Below are 18,556 nucleotides of genomic sequence, written 5' to 3'. Positions count from 1 at the left end.
GTACTCAAGTGTTCAGTAATACCTACCAGTATGCCATGGTATATGATTTGTATTATAATAACAAGACTCAGTGCTACAGTGTAAAGTGCAGGTTGTTCATACTCCTCATAACATAGATAGTGACTGCATCATAAACAGGTTCGATGATCCTGGTTGTAACTCCCCTTAACGACACGCTGGAAAGACCCACTCTGCCTCGTCTTCCGCATCCTGCTATCTTTCCCATCTCGCATCCTATACCAACTCATCCACTTCCCACAACTTCTCCTCTTTCTGGAGCACCTTCGGACCCAATATATTAATCGTAAAACTCAGTCCCAGCACATCCGAGATATACCCTACTTTCCAGTCCTAGCCACTTCGGCCCACCTCGTGTCGCTATTCCATTTTCTTCCCTCTCCCTTCCTCCACCTCAATGATTACTAACTATTTGCGGTTCTACGGGACACCATATTCAGACTCGTCATTCCACCTCCATCATGATCATGATCATTTTCATTCACCACCAGAACCACCATTATACCACAGCACCATTGATACTATCATCAGTGATTATATTTCAGTTGTAGGGAGAAATCACCAAAAAGTTTTCTAAATCATAAAAATGGTCCAATACATTTGTTGTCATCAGTTTCTTACTTGTTTCAAAACTTATTTTCAGTACGTGTTACCTTTTCCTGAAGAGTGAAAAAAAATCTGGCTGGAAAATACGTCGGCATCCTTTCGAATATTCTGTTGACTTCAGATATGGTCTACATACAGTACACATATGGCCAATTACATGCAAATAACACGTTTTTAATTATGTTATTAATGTACTTTTATGGCCCTAGCCAAGGTCACGCGAAGAGCGGGATGTGTGATTCTGTAGAGCGCCAGGGCGCTAATGGAACATCATTCAATTAACAATCATTTATTGGCGAGAATTTTACAATCACTCTGTCTTCTTCCCAGCGCTGCCTGGCTGCGACCGGACTTTGTCCACACTGCTTGAAAGCGGGAGGTGGCATGTCAGTGTCCGGCGATGAACTTGTTGAATTCAGGTCCTAGCATTGGCTGTGGTCAGTGATGCGGCCCCGTCGCAGGAGGATGCAGCGGCTATGCGTCTCCGCAGCCTGGCATGGCTATGCGTGTCCGGCAGAACCTCAGCGTTCTCGATGAGTGAATCTGCGCTTAGGCTCAGTCCCAGGAATCTGCATGCCCCTGTGGTCGGCTGTTGAGATGGCGTGTAGGTAAAAAAAAAAACAAAAAACAGCAGAAACATGAAGGACAGCCTGAGCGACAGTCCCAGCATGCAGCCGGTGGTAAGGTATTTGTACTGCCCCAGTAGTGATCACACAGGTGCCCAGTGGGTCAGTTGAACAGCTTGCAGACGGCCAGAACGGTCGTTCACCCACCGAACATCAGCCCGGCCCGCATCTTAAGTCACTCACCGTTGTGCCCTGCAGGATTGCAGCTTGCAGATCAGAAGTCGCCTCCATTGCTGGGCGGCTGTGGGTTTGTAGCAGTGGACTCAAAGTCGCCGGCAGGTTGTAGACGCTTGTTGAATTCACCAGAGCATCCTGAAACTTAATACAGCTCCGTCTGTATCCGTAATGCAGATGGAATGACCTAACTCTGAGAATGAGCTTGTGCTCTCGTTTCCTGAGCCTGACTGCGCTCTCCGCTGCTCTGGTGTTTAACTTCAGGATTACAGAGTGTTCCTTTACGCAAAGTTTGCATCCAGAAAGGTATTCTTATGACATCCCTAGGTGAAGTTACTACAAGTAGCCTTGTTACAGGTGGAGCGTTCTATTTGCTCCACACTGTAGTCAAAGTGCTGAATCAGTTCCTCTTGGCTTCTCTGTCGCATAGTCTGATGAAACGAGCTCCCAGCTTGTTTGTACTTTCGGCTTCCCATGTTGACTTTCGGTTACTACACCGTTGCGTAGCCGGCAGATGCGCCCCACTTAGCGGTGTCTCTGTCGGTTCTTAACAAAATTTTATTTCTGCTCTTACTTGCTTTCAACTGTGAAACAGTGTTATCTGAGGGGGACAGTTTAAATCTCCCAGGAAGTTTCATTTTTCTTACCTGAGACATAACCAGGATTTTTCTTCGTATTTAACGTTGCGTGTTTGATTCATGTTTGTCCGTTCTATGTTAGTCGGCAAATTGTTGTTAATGACCATGAAACTAAAACTGTCCAAAACGAGATACAAGTATTAGATGAAGTTACAGCCTGAATTGAAACGCCTTAGTTTAGTTAATAAATGCTCATTCAGATTTTAAAGTTAAATGTCAGTGGTGTCTGCTTGTTACAGATACATCGAAAGATATCCAGATCGAGTAGATATGCTACTCACGCTGATGGAATTTTGGTCCCGACTTCACTCACTGAATGAGAACATCAGCGAACTGCTGCATGAATTGCGCCGTGAAAATGCCCGGATGGCAGCGGAGGCTGCCGCCGTGGATGCTGCCGCTGCGAATGGGGGCCCCATTGTAGAATTCCCTCCGGATACCGATGACAAGCCGGAGGAGAAGCACCAGCAGTCGAAGGAGGACGACACAGAGGAGGGCGCCACCGGCGGCCAGCCCCGCTAGTCAGGTCAGTCCGCACATCCCTTCTTCTGTTGTGCCCCTCAGTCCGCACACTATTTTCAAGTACATCTCCAGGCTAGTTCATCCTATGCAAGCCTCTTCATCTATGCACAGCTACTGCAACCAACATCAATTTAAATCTCCTTGCTGTAGTCAGTCTCTGATCTCCTCCTATAATCTTACCCCCCCCCCCTTCCCCACCCAGACTTCCCTCTATGAACAAACTGATGACTACTTGTTGCCACAGGATGTGTTCCATTTACATCTACATCTACATGGATACTCTGCAAATCACATTCAAGTGCCTGGCAGAGGGTTCATCGAACCACCTTCACAATTCTCTATTATTCCAATCTCGTATAGCGCGCGGAAAGAATGGACACCTATATCTTTCCGTACGAGCTCTGATTTCCCTTATTTTATCGTGGTGATCGTTCCTCACTATGTAGGTCGGTGTCAACAAAATATTTTCGCATTCGGAGGAGAAAGTTGGTGATTGGAATTTCGCGAGAAGATTCCGTCGCAACGAAAAACGCCTTTCTTTTAATGATTTCCAGCCCAAATTCTGTATCATTTCTGTGACAGTATCTCCCATATTTCATTATAATACGAAACGTGTTGCCTTTCTTTTAACTTTTTCGATGTACTCCGTCAGTCCTATCTGGTAAGGATTCCACACGGCGCAGCAGTATTCTAAAAGAGGACGGACAAGCGTAGTGTAGGCAGTCTCCTTAGTAGGTCTGTTACATTTTCTAAGTATCCTGCCAATAAAACACAGTCTTTGGTTAGCCTTCCCCACAACATTTTCTATGTGTTCCTTCCAATTTAAGTTGTTCGTAATTATAATATCTAGGTATTTAGTTGAATTTACGGCTTTTAGATTAGACTGATTTATCGTGTAACCGAAGTTTAACGAGTTCCTTTTAGCAATCATGTGGATGACCTCACACCTTTCGTTATATAGGGTCAACTGCCACTTTCGCACCATTCAGATATCTTTTCTAAATCGTTTTGCAGTTTGTTTTGATCTTCTGATGACTTTATTAGTCGATGAACGACAGCGTCATCTGCAAACAACCTAAGACGGCTGCTCAGATTGTCTCCAAAATCGTTTATATAGATAAGGAACAGCAAAGGGCCTACAACACTACCTTGGTGAACGCCAGAAATCACTTCTGTTTTACTCGATGACTTTCCGTCAATTACTACGAACTGTGACGTCTTTGACAGTAAATCACAAATCCACTCACATAACTGAGACGATATTCCATAAGCACGCAATTTCACTACGAGCCGCTTGTTTGGTACAGTGTGAAAAGCCTTCTGGAAATCCAGAAATACGGAATCGATCTGAAATCTCTTGTGAATAGCACTCAACACTTCATCTGAATAAAGAGCTAGTTGTGTTTCGCAGGAACGATGTTTTTCTAAACCCATGTTGACTGTGTGCCAATAGACCGTTTTCTTCGAAGTAATTCATAATGTTCGAACACAATATATGTTCTAAAATCCTGCTGCATATCTACGTTAACGATATGGGCCTGTAATTTAGTGGATTACTCCTACTACCTTTCATGAATATTGGTGTGACCTGTGCAACTTTCCAGTCTTTGGGTACGGATCTTTCGTCGATTCAACGGTTGTATTTGATTGTTAAGTATGGAGCTAATGCATCAGCATACTCCGAAAGGAACCTTATTGGTATACAGTCTGGACCAGAAGACTTGCTTTTATTAAGTGATTTAAGTTGCTTCACTACTCCGAGGATATTTACTTCTACGTTACTCATGTTGACAGCTGTTCTCGATTCGAATTATGGAATATTTACTTCGTCTTCTTTTGTGAAGGCATTTCGGAAGGCTGTGTTTAGTAACTCTGCTTTGGCAGCGCTATCTTCAGGTCTACGCTTATATTATTAATTTGGAATAAGTGGAGATTGTCTCTTAGGGAGGCGCCAAGTGAATTTTTACCTGCTTTTTTGAATAGGTATATTTTTCGCTTATTTGTCGAGGATTTGGGGATTACATTCTTCAATCTCGCTTCGACAACTCTGTTTTCACTAATCCATGAATCGGTTTTGATGCTCGTTATTAACTCATGATTATTTGTTGCAAAGAGCTCAAGTGTGTTTTCACAACCGTTAACTATTCGCGTGGGCTCATGAACTAACTGCTCGAAATAATTTTCAGAGAATGCGTTTAGCACAATTTCGGATGATATTTTATGCGTACCTCCGGAATTAAACATGTATTTTCGCCAACATATCGAGGGTAAATTAAAGTCACCACCAACTATTATCATATGAGTCGGGTACGTGTTTGAAATCAAACTCAAGTTTTCTTTGAACCTTTCAGCAACTGTATAATCTGATTTGGGAGATCGGTAAAAGGATCCAATTGTTATCTTATTCCGGTTGCCAACAATGACCTATGCCCATACTAACTCACAGGAATAATCTACTTCAAATTCGCGACAAGATAAACTACTTCTGACAGCAACAAGCACGCCACCGCCAACCGTGTTTAGCCTATCCTTTCGGAATACCGTTAGGTTCTTCGCAAAAATTTCGGCTGAGCTTATATCCGGCTTTAGCCAGCTTTCAGTGCCTATAACGATTTGAGCATCAGTGCTTTCTATTAGCGCTTGGAGCTCTGGTACTTTCCCAACACAGCTACGACAATTTACAACTGTTATACCAATGGTTCCTGAATCTACGTTCTTCCTGTGTTCAGCCTGCACCCTTTGTGATTGAAGTCCTTCTTGTGTTTTCCCTCTAACCTAAAAAACCGCCCAGTCCACGTCACACAACCCCTGCTACCCGTGTAGCCGCTTCGTGCGTATACTGGACACCTGACCTATTCAACGGAAACCGAAACCCAACCACCCTTTGGCGCAAGTCGAGGAATCTGCAGCCTACACGGTCGCAGAACCGTCTGAGCCTCTGATTCAGACCCTCCACCCGGCTCTGTACCAGACGTCCGCAATCGGTCCTGTCGACTATGCTGCAAATGGTCAGCTCTGCTTTCATCTTGCAAGGAAGACTTGCAGCCTTTACCACTTCTGTTAACCGCTCGAAACCAGAGAGAATCTCTTCTGATCCAAAGTGACACACATCATTGGTACAGACGTGAGCAACCACCTGCAGTTGGCTGCACCCTGTGCTCTTCATGGCATCCGGGAGGACCCTTTCCACATCTGGAATGCCTCCACCCGGTATGCACATGGAGTGCACATTGATTTTCTTACCCTTCTTGTCAGCCAAGTTCCTAAGGGGCAACATAACGCGCCCAATGTTGGAGCTCCCAATTACCAGTAATCCCACCCTCTGCGATTACCCGGATCTTGCAGGCTGAGTGTATCCTCTGAAACAGGACAGGCGACAGCATCTGGCTCAGCGATAGTGTCAGCCACAGACAGCATCTGGAACCTGTTTGTCAGACAAACCGGGGAGGCCTTACGTGCGGGCACCTGGGAAGTCTTTCGCCGCTTGCTTCGCCCCAGGGCGACCTCCCATTCGACCACAGGCGAAAGGTCAGCCTCAGTGCGAGCAGTAATTGGGTTGGCCACCGGCGAGGACCGATCGGAGGACTTTGACGTGCTGGACGTCCGTTGGATGCCCACGGCCGGCCCGCAACAGTGGTGCCCATCCACTGCACCATCAAGACGTGTAACCGAAGCCATCACAGCCTGAAGATGAGAGCGAAGTGTCACCAACTCGGCTCGCATCCGCACACAACAATCGCAGTCGCTGTCCATACTAAAGACCGTGGAAAACTAAACTATACAAATAAACGGAGTATCGGCACGTGCTGCGCAACTCTGCTCTAGACCCTGACGGAAAGGCACGAACTGTGTCTAGTAATACGCAGATATTCGAAAACCTAACTACCGAAGCACTCAGGTCAAACTAAATAATTTGCCCCTGATTAAGAACTTGTAATATGTCACAAAATCGGTTTACTTTCCGACGGAAACGAAAACGTGACAACTGTGGCTAGTTGATATTAAATTTACACGCAGAAACTCAAGAAACTAAACTATTAAAGCACACAGATGATACAATAAAATTCACTCCTGGTTAGGAACTCTTAAATGACACAAAAGCGGTTACTTCCCTGTTGCTGCGTCTGTCTCGGTCGGCTACTGCTGCCTGACTCAACCACTTCTTTGAATATAGTTGTACCATTAGTTATCCTATCTTTTCCCACATCCAACTAGGTGAATTTCGGGCTGGAACCCGAGTTGCACCTCAGACAGATGTTACGCAAACATTTAGAAACTTGAAAATTTACTGTAGACACAAACAGATGGGGTACACGAAGTTCCGCCCTGGAGGGAGTTGTGGTACCAGGAAGGGAATCCAGTCACCAACTGCCACTAACATTGCCAAAATCCATCTAACGATGCCATCCTGTAGACACACTGGTGAAGGCAAGGAAGAAGAATAGTTATCCAATCTATCCATCTAATCTTTGGCGTTCTTCTATAACACTACATTTCAGATTTTCCTATTTTCTCGTCTGTTCTGTTAATCGTCCATGTTTCATTTCCATACAAGGCTACACTCCACACAAATATCTTCAGATGAGACATCAGTAATGGGTTGTTACTTCCGGAAGGTGTGGGCGATCGGTTCTCTGCTGGAAATCGATGGAGGTGAAGCCAATGTAGGCCACCAATCTGTTGTTAAAACTGCTTATTAACAATCATACATGAGTGCAGATCAATGCTTCTAGAGCAGGCAGACAGTAGACGGTAGACGGCTACGAACCGGATGGTAGCCAGGCTAGAAAGGCGAGGCTAGCATGACTACCTGCGCAATGAACACGGAATTGCTGGCTCCAGAAAAGCGAGTGGCGGCGGCAGTTGCTGGGCTATCTGGAACTCTTGGCTGGGGCTGGGGCATGTGGAGGTGGTGGCAGCCCCGGGATTAGGCAGTCTGACAGTGGTCGCAGCTTCGTGGCCTGGAGTCGACAAATATAGCTGCGTCGTAAGTACGTCAACGACTAGCACAGGCTGTACGTCATTGTAGGGCCCAGCTGTGCCGCTGTTGGACCTGGCCGTTGAAATACTGTGCCCTAGCGCTGAGTTTGCAGAAAAACTTCCGGGGTGGAGACTGATGAGCAGAGTCCGGCTATTATTAATGTGGCAGTCGTTCAAACTACCAAGGCTTACTGAAAGCTGTTCCATTCCCAGGTCATTGGCACGCGGACACGGCAGTACGTAAGTGTCGGTCTCTGCTGAACTGCAGTATCGGCAGGTGCGTTTTCCGGCGGGCAGACTGTACCTTGTGAGCTGGTTACGATTCTGGACTGATTTACATGCTACTAGAGCTTTAGGGCTCTACAGTTTCTAACATTTAAATTTATATTCGCTGTTAATACATTTCTCATTTTCATAAATCCTTTTCTTGCTGTTGCCAGATTACATTTTATATCCTGTATACTTCGACCATCACCACTTGTTATCCAACCCAAATTACAAAATTCATGTAGCACTTTTAGCGTCTCATTTCCTAATCTAATTCCGCCAACATCACCTGATATAATTCAACAATCATCCATTAGCATCGTATTGCTTACTTTGACGCTCATCTGTTACCCTCTTTTCAAGACATTATCCACTTTATTCAACTCATTTTTCAAATACTCTGCTGTGTTTGAAACAATTACTATATCCTTACCAGCTCCTTAAAAAAGTTTTGTTTCTTATCCACCAACTTTAATTCATTTTCGAAATTTCTCCTTAAGTCCCTTTACTGCTTGTTTAACGTACAGGTTGAATAATGTGGTGGCTAGGCAACAGACCTGTTTCAATCCATTGTCAGCTACTGCCTCCTTTTCACATTTGATTTACTTTTGTAAGTTGTCGCAGTCGAACTACGTTTCTCGAACTGTACATTTCACCATAATTGGTAAACTTCAATAGAAATGCCGTTATCAAGTCCCAACTGCAATCAGATATAGAAAAAAAGCTGAAGTCTAGGGAACATGAAGGAACAAACGAATATAAAAGAGCGAAAGACCAGACAGAAAACTATCTTACATGTAAGACTTACATCATGTGCGTAAGCATGTGTCTGCCGCACTGCGGCCCATGGAAGTGGCATCTTGAAAATGAGTGAAACATATTGCACATACAAAACTATTTCATCTGAGAGAAAGTTTGATATACAACAAAACATCTATTATAAATAACACCTGGAATATTGACAATAGCAATAATAAGAATTATTATTATTGCTGTAATTATGCCTTGCACAGGGTGACAATTATTGAACTATATGAAATAACATCGTCATAACTTATGAACGGTTTGCTTTAGGACCTTCAAACTGCACGGTTGGCGGGGCATGATGGAAATTAGTATGAGCATGTGTATGGTTTGGTTCACTGACGAAACCCACCTTCATTTGGCTGCGGTCGTCAATAAGCAAAATTGGCGCGTTTGGGGGACTGAAAATCCGCATTTCACGATCGAGAAGTCTCTTCGCCCTCAATGGGTGACTGTGTGGTATGCAATGTCCAGTCACGGAATAATCGGTGCGATATTCCTTGATGGCACAGTGGCTACCGAACGGTACGTGAAGGTCTGGAAGATGATTTCATCCCCATTATCCAAAGTGACCCTGATTTCGTCAAGATGTGGTTCATGCAAGACGGAGCTCGACCCCATCGAAACAAGAGAGTGTTTTATGTCCTGGAGGAGCAGTTTGGGGACCGCATTCAGGCCCTGGGATACCCAGAGGACACTGGTATGGGCCTCAATTGGCCGCCATATTCTCCGGACCTGAGCACATGTGAATCCTTTTGATGGGGCTGTATTAAAGACTAGGTGTACAGCAACAGCCCCAAAACCATTTCTGAGCTGAAAACAGACATTCAGGAGGTCATCTACAGCATCGATGTTCCGACACTTCAGGGGGTCACGCAGAATTTCGCTGTTCGTCTGGGCCACATCATCGCCAATGATGGCAGGCATATCCAATATGTCGTAACCTAAATCCGAGTATCTGTAGTGACGTTCACATGTTGAATAAAGTGTGTGCACGCCGTAGCTTGTAACTAATTTACGTTTTTTCATATAGTTCAGTAATTGTCACCCTGTAGTTACTGGTGTTTCTACAGTCCATCGCAAAGCTTTCTTTTACCGACTGCTACTATAAAATTTTACTTTGATTTTGTGTGTCTGCACTATGCTTTTGACAGCCTGTTTATCGCTTATCGAAGGCCTACATATCTCTTTCGATGGCGACCCAGATGTGCTCAGAAAGTTTGAGGTCTTTCCTTCGAGTTTTTCTCAAACCATTCTAACGCAGCTTACCCATTATATTCTTGCATATTGAGCGTATTAAGAAAAAAGAGTACTCTGACGCAAATAGCGGTTGCTTGTTACGAGACAACACTGCACCTAGCCAACACGCATTGTCGTCGTCTTATGTAGCAAACGGGATAATGGACTGAAACTTCCCAGCATATTAAAATCATGTGATGGACCGGGACACTAAATCGGAACCGCGCTTTTCGTGGAACATGTTATTACAGACTGATCTACCAGATAGGATTCGGATACGAAATAGAGAAGATTCACGAAAGAGCAGCGCGATTCGCCATGGGTTGGTTTAGTAAGCATGAAAGTGTCATCGAGATGCTCACCCAACTCCAGTGACAGGCACTACCCAAAACGGCGTCGTGCATCATGATACGGTTTGCTGTCAAAATTCTGACAGCGTAAGTTCGTAGAAAACTTCAACCAATTTGTTGTTTCCTCTTACGTGTATTTTGTGAAAGGACCAAGAAAGCAAAGTTAGAGAGATTGGAGTTCGCACGTAGTTTTTCCAACAAACGTTTTTGCCGTACATCATTCACGATTGGAACAGGAAAGGGGGAAGTGACAGTGGTATACAACTACTGTCCGCCACATTCACAGTATATATGTAGATGTAGACCTCCTTCCATGCTTGGAGTCTGCATTCGGGGTGTTCCGACACACATGCCCTGTATATGCCTTGAGACGTGGAGCGGTCATAGGGACTCATGGCTTCTCTAACCATAGCAAGGAGATAGTTACGGATGGAATGGCTTCTCACTGATTTTTGTTGGCCAGCACTGAAATGATGAATGATTTACTGCAATTTGGCCCTCATATACTATGATACGATCTGGGACAGTCGAACACATACCCTTGTCATCAACATTTTGTTGACCATGGCGGTGTCAGTTTTTTTCTGAATCTAGGCACGATCTACATGATGGCGCCTGAGAAGCTCAGTGCCTACACGATCTCGGAGATAGTCTCCCATCGGTTGGACACTTGCTGTGTGGTCATGGTCAAATGCTTCCATGTTGAACATCTTGCTAACAGTGTGCTCGACTGTTACGCATATAACGAGAAAAAGGTCATACGCAACAGTCATGTGACGCGCCTAAGTATTCCATTCGCTGTGGCTGCTGGAGCGTTTTCTTTCCGAGACGACATCGTCGTTGAAGAAATAATACCACGTATCTGTGTCGAATTGGCGTGTAAATGCAAAAGCGCGCACAGCACAGTATTATGCATACTACGCGTATCATCGTGTTGGAAAACGTCTCTTGTCTCAAAGCTTCAGTTAATGGAAGAGAACACCGTTTCAGAAGGCAATCTTTTCACCGAGAAAGAAATCGGTGCGCAACTGAAAGTGGCGATGTGTTTTGGAGAGCGGTTGACAACTACCATCCATTGCACCAATCGTCCATCTTGTGCAGGTCTACATTTCAGTATTGTTTTCTGGCTTTGCTACCTCGCTATAGGCAACAGCATTATCAGCGAATAGCTTCACCGAGCTTCCGGCACTCCATTTGCTCGGTATTTCATTCTTTTGTAATAATGCAGAATTTACACCTTTTTTTTATATTGTCTGACTTACGTGGTATCTTTTCAGCTACATTTTCATAGTGAAGAATTGAAAACTAGTCACCCCCGTGGCCAACAGAAGGTATGCCAGCTGACCGAAGTAGGAAATATCGGAAAAGGCATCCACGCGGTATTGTTTCTTCAACGACGATATGAGGAGAACATGGAATGTTTTTAACTTCACGTGTTTCATTCACCACTCATCTGAACCTTCAGGAAGAAGATTTTACTCAGTTTTATCAGTGACTGACTCACACATGCGTCCATTATTTTTCTGAATGTCCAGTCAATGACATTTTCAATGTCTACCGGCATTTGAACATTAGATTAGAGATTAGATTAGTTTTTCGTTCCATAGATCCGTGCTGAGGAGATCCTCGTGGATGTGGAACATGTCAATTTTTTTTTATTTTTTAAATTTTTTTAAAGCTGAAATAACAATACAAAGCTCACTGCAGAACGATTCTACTGTCGCCAACGTACTTTTCGTGCAAGATCCACGAAGACAAGATAAGAGAATTTAGGGCTGGCGCGGAGACATATACGCAGACATTAGTTTTTCCCACGTTCTGTTTGTGAGTGGAACAGGAAAGGAAGTAAGTAGGAGTAGTACTAGGTACTCTCCACCATGTACCATACCATGACTTGCGGATTATGTATGTACATGTAAAGTCAGCTTTGGCTATTTTTTTTGTTCGTGTTTCAAAAAAATTGTATGCAAGACACTGTATGAATAATTTGGATATGCATGTTGTATGGGTCATACACGTTAGTGCAACGGAAAGGGGGTTGGAATGTGATTTGATATTCATTAACGTTGTACAATCAGTGACTATGTTTAAAGTATTCTAAACGCAGCATCTAGGGTAGTACTAAAATGGACGTTTAACAACTTCACTCATGAGTAAGTCAACCTAATCATTCTTGCCCTCCCAATATTTCTAAACAGAATGAACCCGAAATCCATCTAAAAAATTTCGGAGGTCGTTCAGGTATTTTTTTCTGTGTATTTTGGTATAAGGGACTTGTGATCTTCGATGGATGACTGCAGGGTACTAATGTAATTACGAGTTATTCGTTTTGATACCTCAGTTTGCTTTGTTACCTGTGAAAATACCTTCACAACATTGAAAAAGCCTATAATGAGTAATCACCAAAGTAAACAACAAAAACACTGAGTAATATGACAAGCTATAGGTACAGATACAAAAGAACTGTGATTTGTTTGCCGTCGCTGCGCGAACAGTTCGGCATAGCGTCGTAGTGCTGTCTTTCCATTTCATTCAGTGCACACATACGCGAGGTGCATACTGGCCAACTCCCAGGCAGTAAACCCATTCGTACTGCTGAATATCACTGTTAACGTACAATTAAAAGTAACCAAAAGTACAGTAAAAGAAACCCGAAGCAGAGCCGAGCAGTACTGAATGAGAGCTTGAGAGCAAAGATGAAAGTGAGTATTCCTGTTGTCGGCCGCTAGTGTTGTGAGTGAATGCAATACATTTGCTTCTAAACAAGACACGCAGTACATACCTTCAACATTTGCACTGTTTTCCAGATTGTTTCAGTACAGTATCAATTCAAAGATGAATGGGTTCAATAAATCAAACGGAGTGCAATTACGCCAACGGAGACAACGAGTCCCTTATATCGAAAGTTTGTCAGTAAAGTTCGGGTTCACTTTGTATTCCAGTGGAGGTGGTACAAAGGTAACACACTTGACTAGCTTTCAGATGGACGTCGGCTCAAACCTCCATCCGGTTAATCAGACTGGGTTAGCAGTGTTTTCCCAGAATCGCTCAGGACAAATTCCCGGATTGTTCTCGTCAGAAGAACACGTCGGAGTTCCTTTTCTATCCCCCTCCATTGAGAGCTTCCTGTCAACAGAATGTTAAACCCTAACATGCAACACTTTATTTTAAGAATAAAATATTCAGCAGTCTACATACATGTTATGATTTTATGACGTCATGTGCTTCCCATAACAATGAAAGTTATAATAACAGCACATATCTGGCACGGATGTCATTCTTCATAAGCACGTGGCCAAAAAGTTAGTTATCCACATGAGACATCACACTAATACCGAGTAACGCCGCCTCTAGTCTTGATAGTGGCCTCAATTCGACAAGGAAATCAGTATGGAAGTATCCTCAGAAATGCCATATCAAGATGAAGACTCTCCTACCTGATTATACAGGGTGGTCAGAAACAGTCTGAAAAGCTTGTAAGGGCGTTGCAGGGTAGGCTGTGCTGAGAAATAATCGTTAAAAAAAATTCGATGCGTTGTGCTGTTTCCGATTTAATTAGTATACAAATTAGCCAATCAGTTCGCTGCACTCGCAAATCTAAGCAGCCTGCCAGAGGCTGTGTTGCCAAACATGTTCTTCCTTTGGTTAGTCAAAAAAATAAAAAATAAAACAAAAAAAAATGCGGGAAACCATTGGACGGTAGAGAGTTCGGTACATGCTACAGTTCAAATTTCAGTTTTTGTATCGCTATCTAATTAGGTTTGAGGAAACCAAACGAAAAACACGTTTTTTAACACCGACTCTGACAGGCTGCTTGAATCTGCACGAGCAATGACTTGATTGCCTGGCTTCAGTGTTAATTAAATCAGAAGCGGCGCAGAGTATCAAAATTTTTTTTTAACAGTTGTTTCTTAGCACAACCTACCTTGCAACACCCTTACAAGCTTTTCATACTGTTTCTGACCACCCTGTATACTGTTGAGCTACTGTACTGCAGGGATACGGAATGCTACGTTTCACTCACTGTTCCAAATAGTTCCAGACGCTATTTTGTCGAAAGTCGACATGTTGAGAAACGTGGCTGTTGTACTTAAGGTTTATAATTTATATAAAGAACAGCTACCAACCACATGTATGGTTTAAAAAGGTTTTTACTGTGAACATGAAGTAGGATGTTTATTTCAACATTTTCGGTGAACAAAGGCTGCCCTTTCTTCTACATCTTCATGATGAGTATTCTATGGACACTCCTATCATTCAGGGGTGTTCACAGGGCTGCAAGCAAAAAAGGCTTTTTAAACCATACATGTGGCTGGTAGCTGTTCTTTATATAAATGATAAACCTATAGTTCCAGACATTTTCTTTGCAGTTATGACCATATGACTTACGAGGAGTGTTCATTATAATGCAATCCCTTTCTTATAGTCCACATATTACCAAGCTCAATTATTACGTTGTAATAACTATCTCATAGTTTAAACAACGTTGAAGTATATAGTAAGAACAAATGCGTCATATTTGCAGATGAATAGTACTTATCTTGCAAAATTGGTCTCAGTGTCAGGACTGGTTCCTTTGTTCCTGTATAACCTATTGAAAAGATTTTGTCCAGGTTCGTTCAAATGACAATTCCCTGGCACATTATGTTGCTTTTAACCATTTTCTTCTTTTATTTGCGTGTTCTTGAAACATAATTTAGCCCAACATATTTGACACTTTTCAAATATACATTGTGCAGCTTGCTTGAACCATACAAAGAACATAATCGATGAGACATCAACATGTACCAAACTCAATAGATGCTAAACCCACTCTGACGTGTTTGCCCCAAAAACTTGTATGTATATTACGAACCCAGCTTCCAGTACCTTCTAGAGCAGGATATAGTCCAAATTAGTGCTAACACGACTGTCTTAATTGACATTGTTTTTCAGATTTAATTTATATCTTTTTTCTGAAAATAATTATTTATGGAAGGTTTTATATCCTTAATGATTAATAACAAAGGATGCAAATTTTGACAATATGAAAAAATAGTACTTCTTCTTAATTTATAAAATCGATTTCATTATCGATGACAACATTAGAAATCTTATAAATGAAGATAGAAATTTCGTTTGCAGGAAAACTGAAGCATAAAAATAATATATTTAGTGTAAATTTGTCTTTTGATCATTTAAGTTGACAATTATGATTACTATTGTAATTTTCGTAGTACAAGATCGATATTACAAGATGGATCGATATGAATAATAAAAATATATTATCAGAAAAATAGTTTTTGGTATCAAATATTTTCAGAGATATCTTCAGATGATGAATATATAAGTTAAGTAAGAAAATTAACCCAAGTCTGGTCTCACTTTATACAGAATCGAACATTTAGATTAACCTACGAAAGTTCCGAGGAAGTAAGGTTCATTACATCATTAAACCAGAAGCGTATGCTTGCAGCCCTGTGAACACCTCTGAATGATAGGAGTGTCCATAGAATACTCATCATGAAGATGTAGAAGAAAGGGCAGCCTTTGTTCACCGAAAATGTTGAAATAAACATCCTACTTCATGTTCACAGTAAACTGTTGGAGCGGACACTAGACACAGCACGGGAAACACCTCAAAAACTTCACAGAACAACCTCCGGCCTGACCTACGACCTCCACACACTGCGTGTTAAACACCTCACAATGCCGTTGGTACGCTTGACAACTCGCATCATTTGAAAAGAGGCAAAATCGCGACTCGTCGCACCCACACTACATGCCTCCGGTCAGTTACCTAAGGTCCTTTCACATTGTTGTTTGGCACATCGAACACGGGCAGTTGTAAATGTTTCTGCGAGCTACCTGACTACAAAATTCCATTTTACGCAGTTCTCTGTGCAACGATCGCTCGGGAAGTAGCTCAGAGGGGCCTGCATTCATTAATAGCAGCAATTCCTATCTGGTTTGAAACTGATTATCACTGACAATGTCTGATACTCGTCTTCGGTCTCTAGCAGCTAAGATCTTTAAACGACTACCGGCTGCGATTGGCACCCTCTTCCTTGTCGACACATTGCACAGTCCGTGTTTATACACCAACAAATCGGGCAATTTCATTCACGGTGTTGTCACGGGCACGTCCAAACGCGATAGCCATTCTGTCGCGCCTCCCACGTCTGCGCCGGTAATGAACAACCAACTAGCATGTACAGTCACGTTAACTGTCATTACTTAAATCAGCAGTGACGTTTGACATGGCTGCCTAGTAGCACTCTTATACTATGTACAGCTCTCCAGAGTGACCAATGCACTCTGTTAACGGGGTGACTATTATCTTGTCTGGCGAGCTTATCTGCTTTGTTACCCTTTGGACTGAAGAAAATAATATTTCTGCGTTTCTTCTTTTGTAGTACAGTATTTCACTTTTGCAGCAAATGTACTCTATGCGCTGTCCGCTGTGGCCGAGCGGTTCTAGGCGCGTCAGTCTGGGACCGCGCGACTGTTACGGTCGCAGGTTCGAATCCTGCCTCGGGCATGGATGTGTGTGATGTCCTTAGGTTAATTAGGTTTAAGTAGTTCTAAGTCTAGGGGACTGATGACCTCAGATGTTAAGTCCCATAGTGCTCAGAGCCATTTGAACCATTTGTACTCTGTGATAAACGAAACGTGTTTACTCTTTTTTACACAGGGCAGCTGGAGCCACGTGGGAAAGTCGATTTGTGCGCAGCGACTTCTTGGCCATCCACCTAACGGCAACACAGCAAGGCAGCTCACAGGAAGAGTCGAGCTATTTTAATTTTGAAAATGGATTATGCAAAGTTGACTTTTGTTACTCATTGTTAGAGAAATAAATATTTGAGTTTCTAAGAACTGACACTTTTTTCAGTTAGTTATTTCATAGATTCACCTAATCTGTGTGCTGTATTAAAACGTTTTACCAATCGTTCGTATAAATTTCCATCTAATATATTCATGGATGTTAACAAGAATCCTGTCCTTTTCGTGTCCCATGAAAAGTTTGAAATTTCGTACCATTGAAATGCGACAGTTATGGAAGTTGTACTTGTCGTGGTTTAGAAACGCGTGGGGTTGACTGAATTTCACTCATGTACGTCATAATCGTAGCCCTGTGTGCCTATCGGCTAAGTCATGTTCAAACAATGGGCCTGACACAATAAATAAGACGATACTTCCGTATTTTGTGCCCAGCAGGTAACTACGATAAATACATTCTGAATACGCAACAGGCAAGAGCAGTGCAATACTTCGTCTATTTATCAATTTTCCTTTCACAAAACCACCCTTTCCTTAACTCAGGACACGTTCTGAATCTCAGCTTAATGTATGTTCTTTGGAGTCTCAAATAGCATGGATTTGTGACAGAGAGTTCGGATTACTAGGATACTACAAAGCACCGGCAGATTCATTAACCACGAGTTGAGTTTTATACATCTATTACCATTCGTCACAAAACATGAAAATAATCACGGGGTTTAGATCTAACATAAATTAACACAAAGACAAGAAAAATACCATTCCATTCTGATCCCTAAGTGAACGACTGTTTGTAAAATACGAGGAACACAACAAATCATATTATCCAGCACAGTCCGTTGTTTAAGGATTAGAAAGCGATACAGGAAAACGGAAATGGATAATCTTCATTTATTCATTTATGGATACATACAAGGCTCCAACAACACCAATCTTACCATCCACTAGCTTATTCAGACGCAGAGAGTGAGTGGAAGTATCAGGGCCATGTGTCTGGCTGGGATAGACATATCTACGATAATCATGCAAAGTAGTACAAATACACTGACGGAAAAAAAATCACAACACCAAGAAGGAGTTGTGCGACATAAACGAAAGTTGGTAGATTTGTTTCTACATCTGAAAGATGACGTTTATTCGTATTTCGCGCCAGTCGCATAAGAATGGAGGATGCAAATCATGTTTACTTTAAATAAACTCTGTAATGGTCGTGAGCGTTAGTTGCCTTCTAGACTGGACGTGGTGAGTAGATGTTAGTCAAGAATGCCTTTAAGGCGACAAAGACGCCATTATCAACACCTCACTGATTTGAAGCCGGCCGGAGTGGCCGAGCGGTTCTAGGCGCTACAGTCTGGAACCGCGCGACCGCTACGGTCGCAGGTTCGAATCCTGCCTCGGGCATGGATGTGTGTGATGTCCTTAGATTAGCTAGGTTTAAGTAGTTCTAAGTTCTAGGGGACTGATGACCTCAGCAGTTAAGTCCCATAGTGCTCAGGGCCATTTTTTTGGAACTGATTTGAACGGGGTCGTTTAATAGGGCTACGAGAAGCTGATGTTCCTTCTGTGATACTGC

The 18,556-nt window shown here is 42.8% G+C and overlaps 1 protein-coding gene across 2 annotated transcripts in view; it reads left to right on the top strand.

The window, feature by feature from the left end:
* LOC124555655 overlaps window positions 1–17,083 on the top strand; it is a 177,648-nt gene extending 160,565 nt beyond the window's left edge. For both annotated transcript variants that reach the window (XR_006968576.1, XM_047129639.1), the window contains exons 2-3: window positions 2,302–2,588; window positions 16,898–17,083. Coding sequence is in view for 1 of the 2 variants with exons in the window: in XM_047129639.1 (XP_046985595.1) it covers window positions 2,302–2,584 (283 nt within the window). In the remaining variant the exon portion in view is untranslated. The remainder of the gene's footprint in view (window positions 1–2,301; window positions 2,589–16,897) is intronic.
* Window positions 17,084–18,556: the final 1,473 nt, after the last annotated feature.

The sequence above is a fragment of the Schistocerca americana genome, chromosome X, assembly GCF_021461395.2.
Source record: "Schistocerca americana isolate TAMUIC-IGC-003095 chromosome X, iqSchAmer2.1, whole genome shotgun sequence".
NCBI lineage: Eukaryota > Metazoa > Arthropoda > Insecta > Orthoptera > Acrididae > Schistocerca > Schistocerca americana.
The sequence above is the reverse complement of the archived record's forward strand: the minus strand, read 5'-3'. Positions and strand labels throughout refer to the sequence as shown.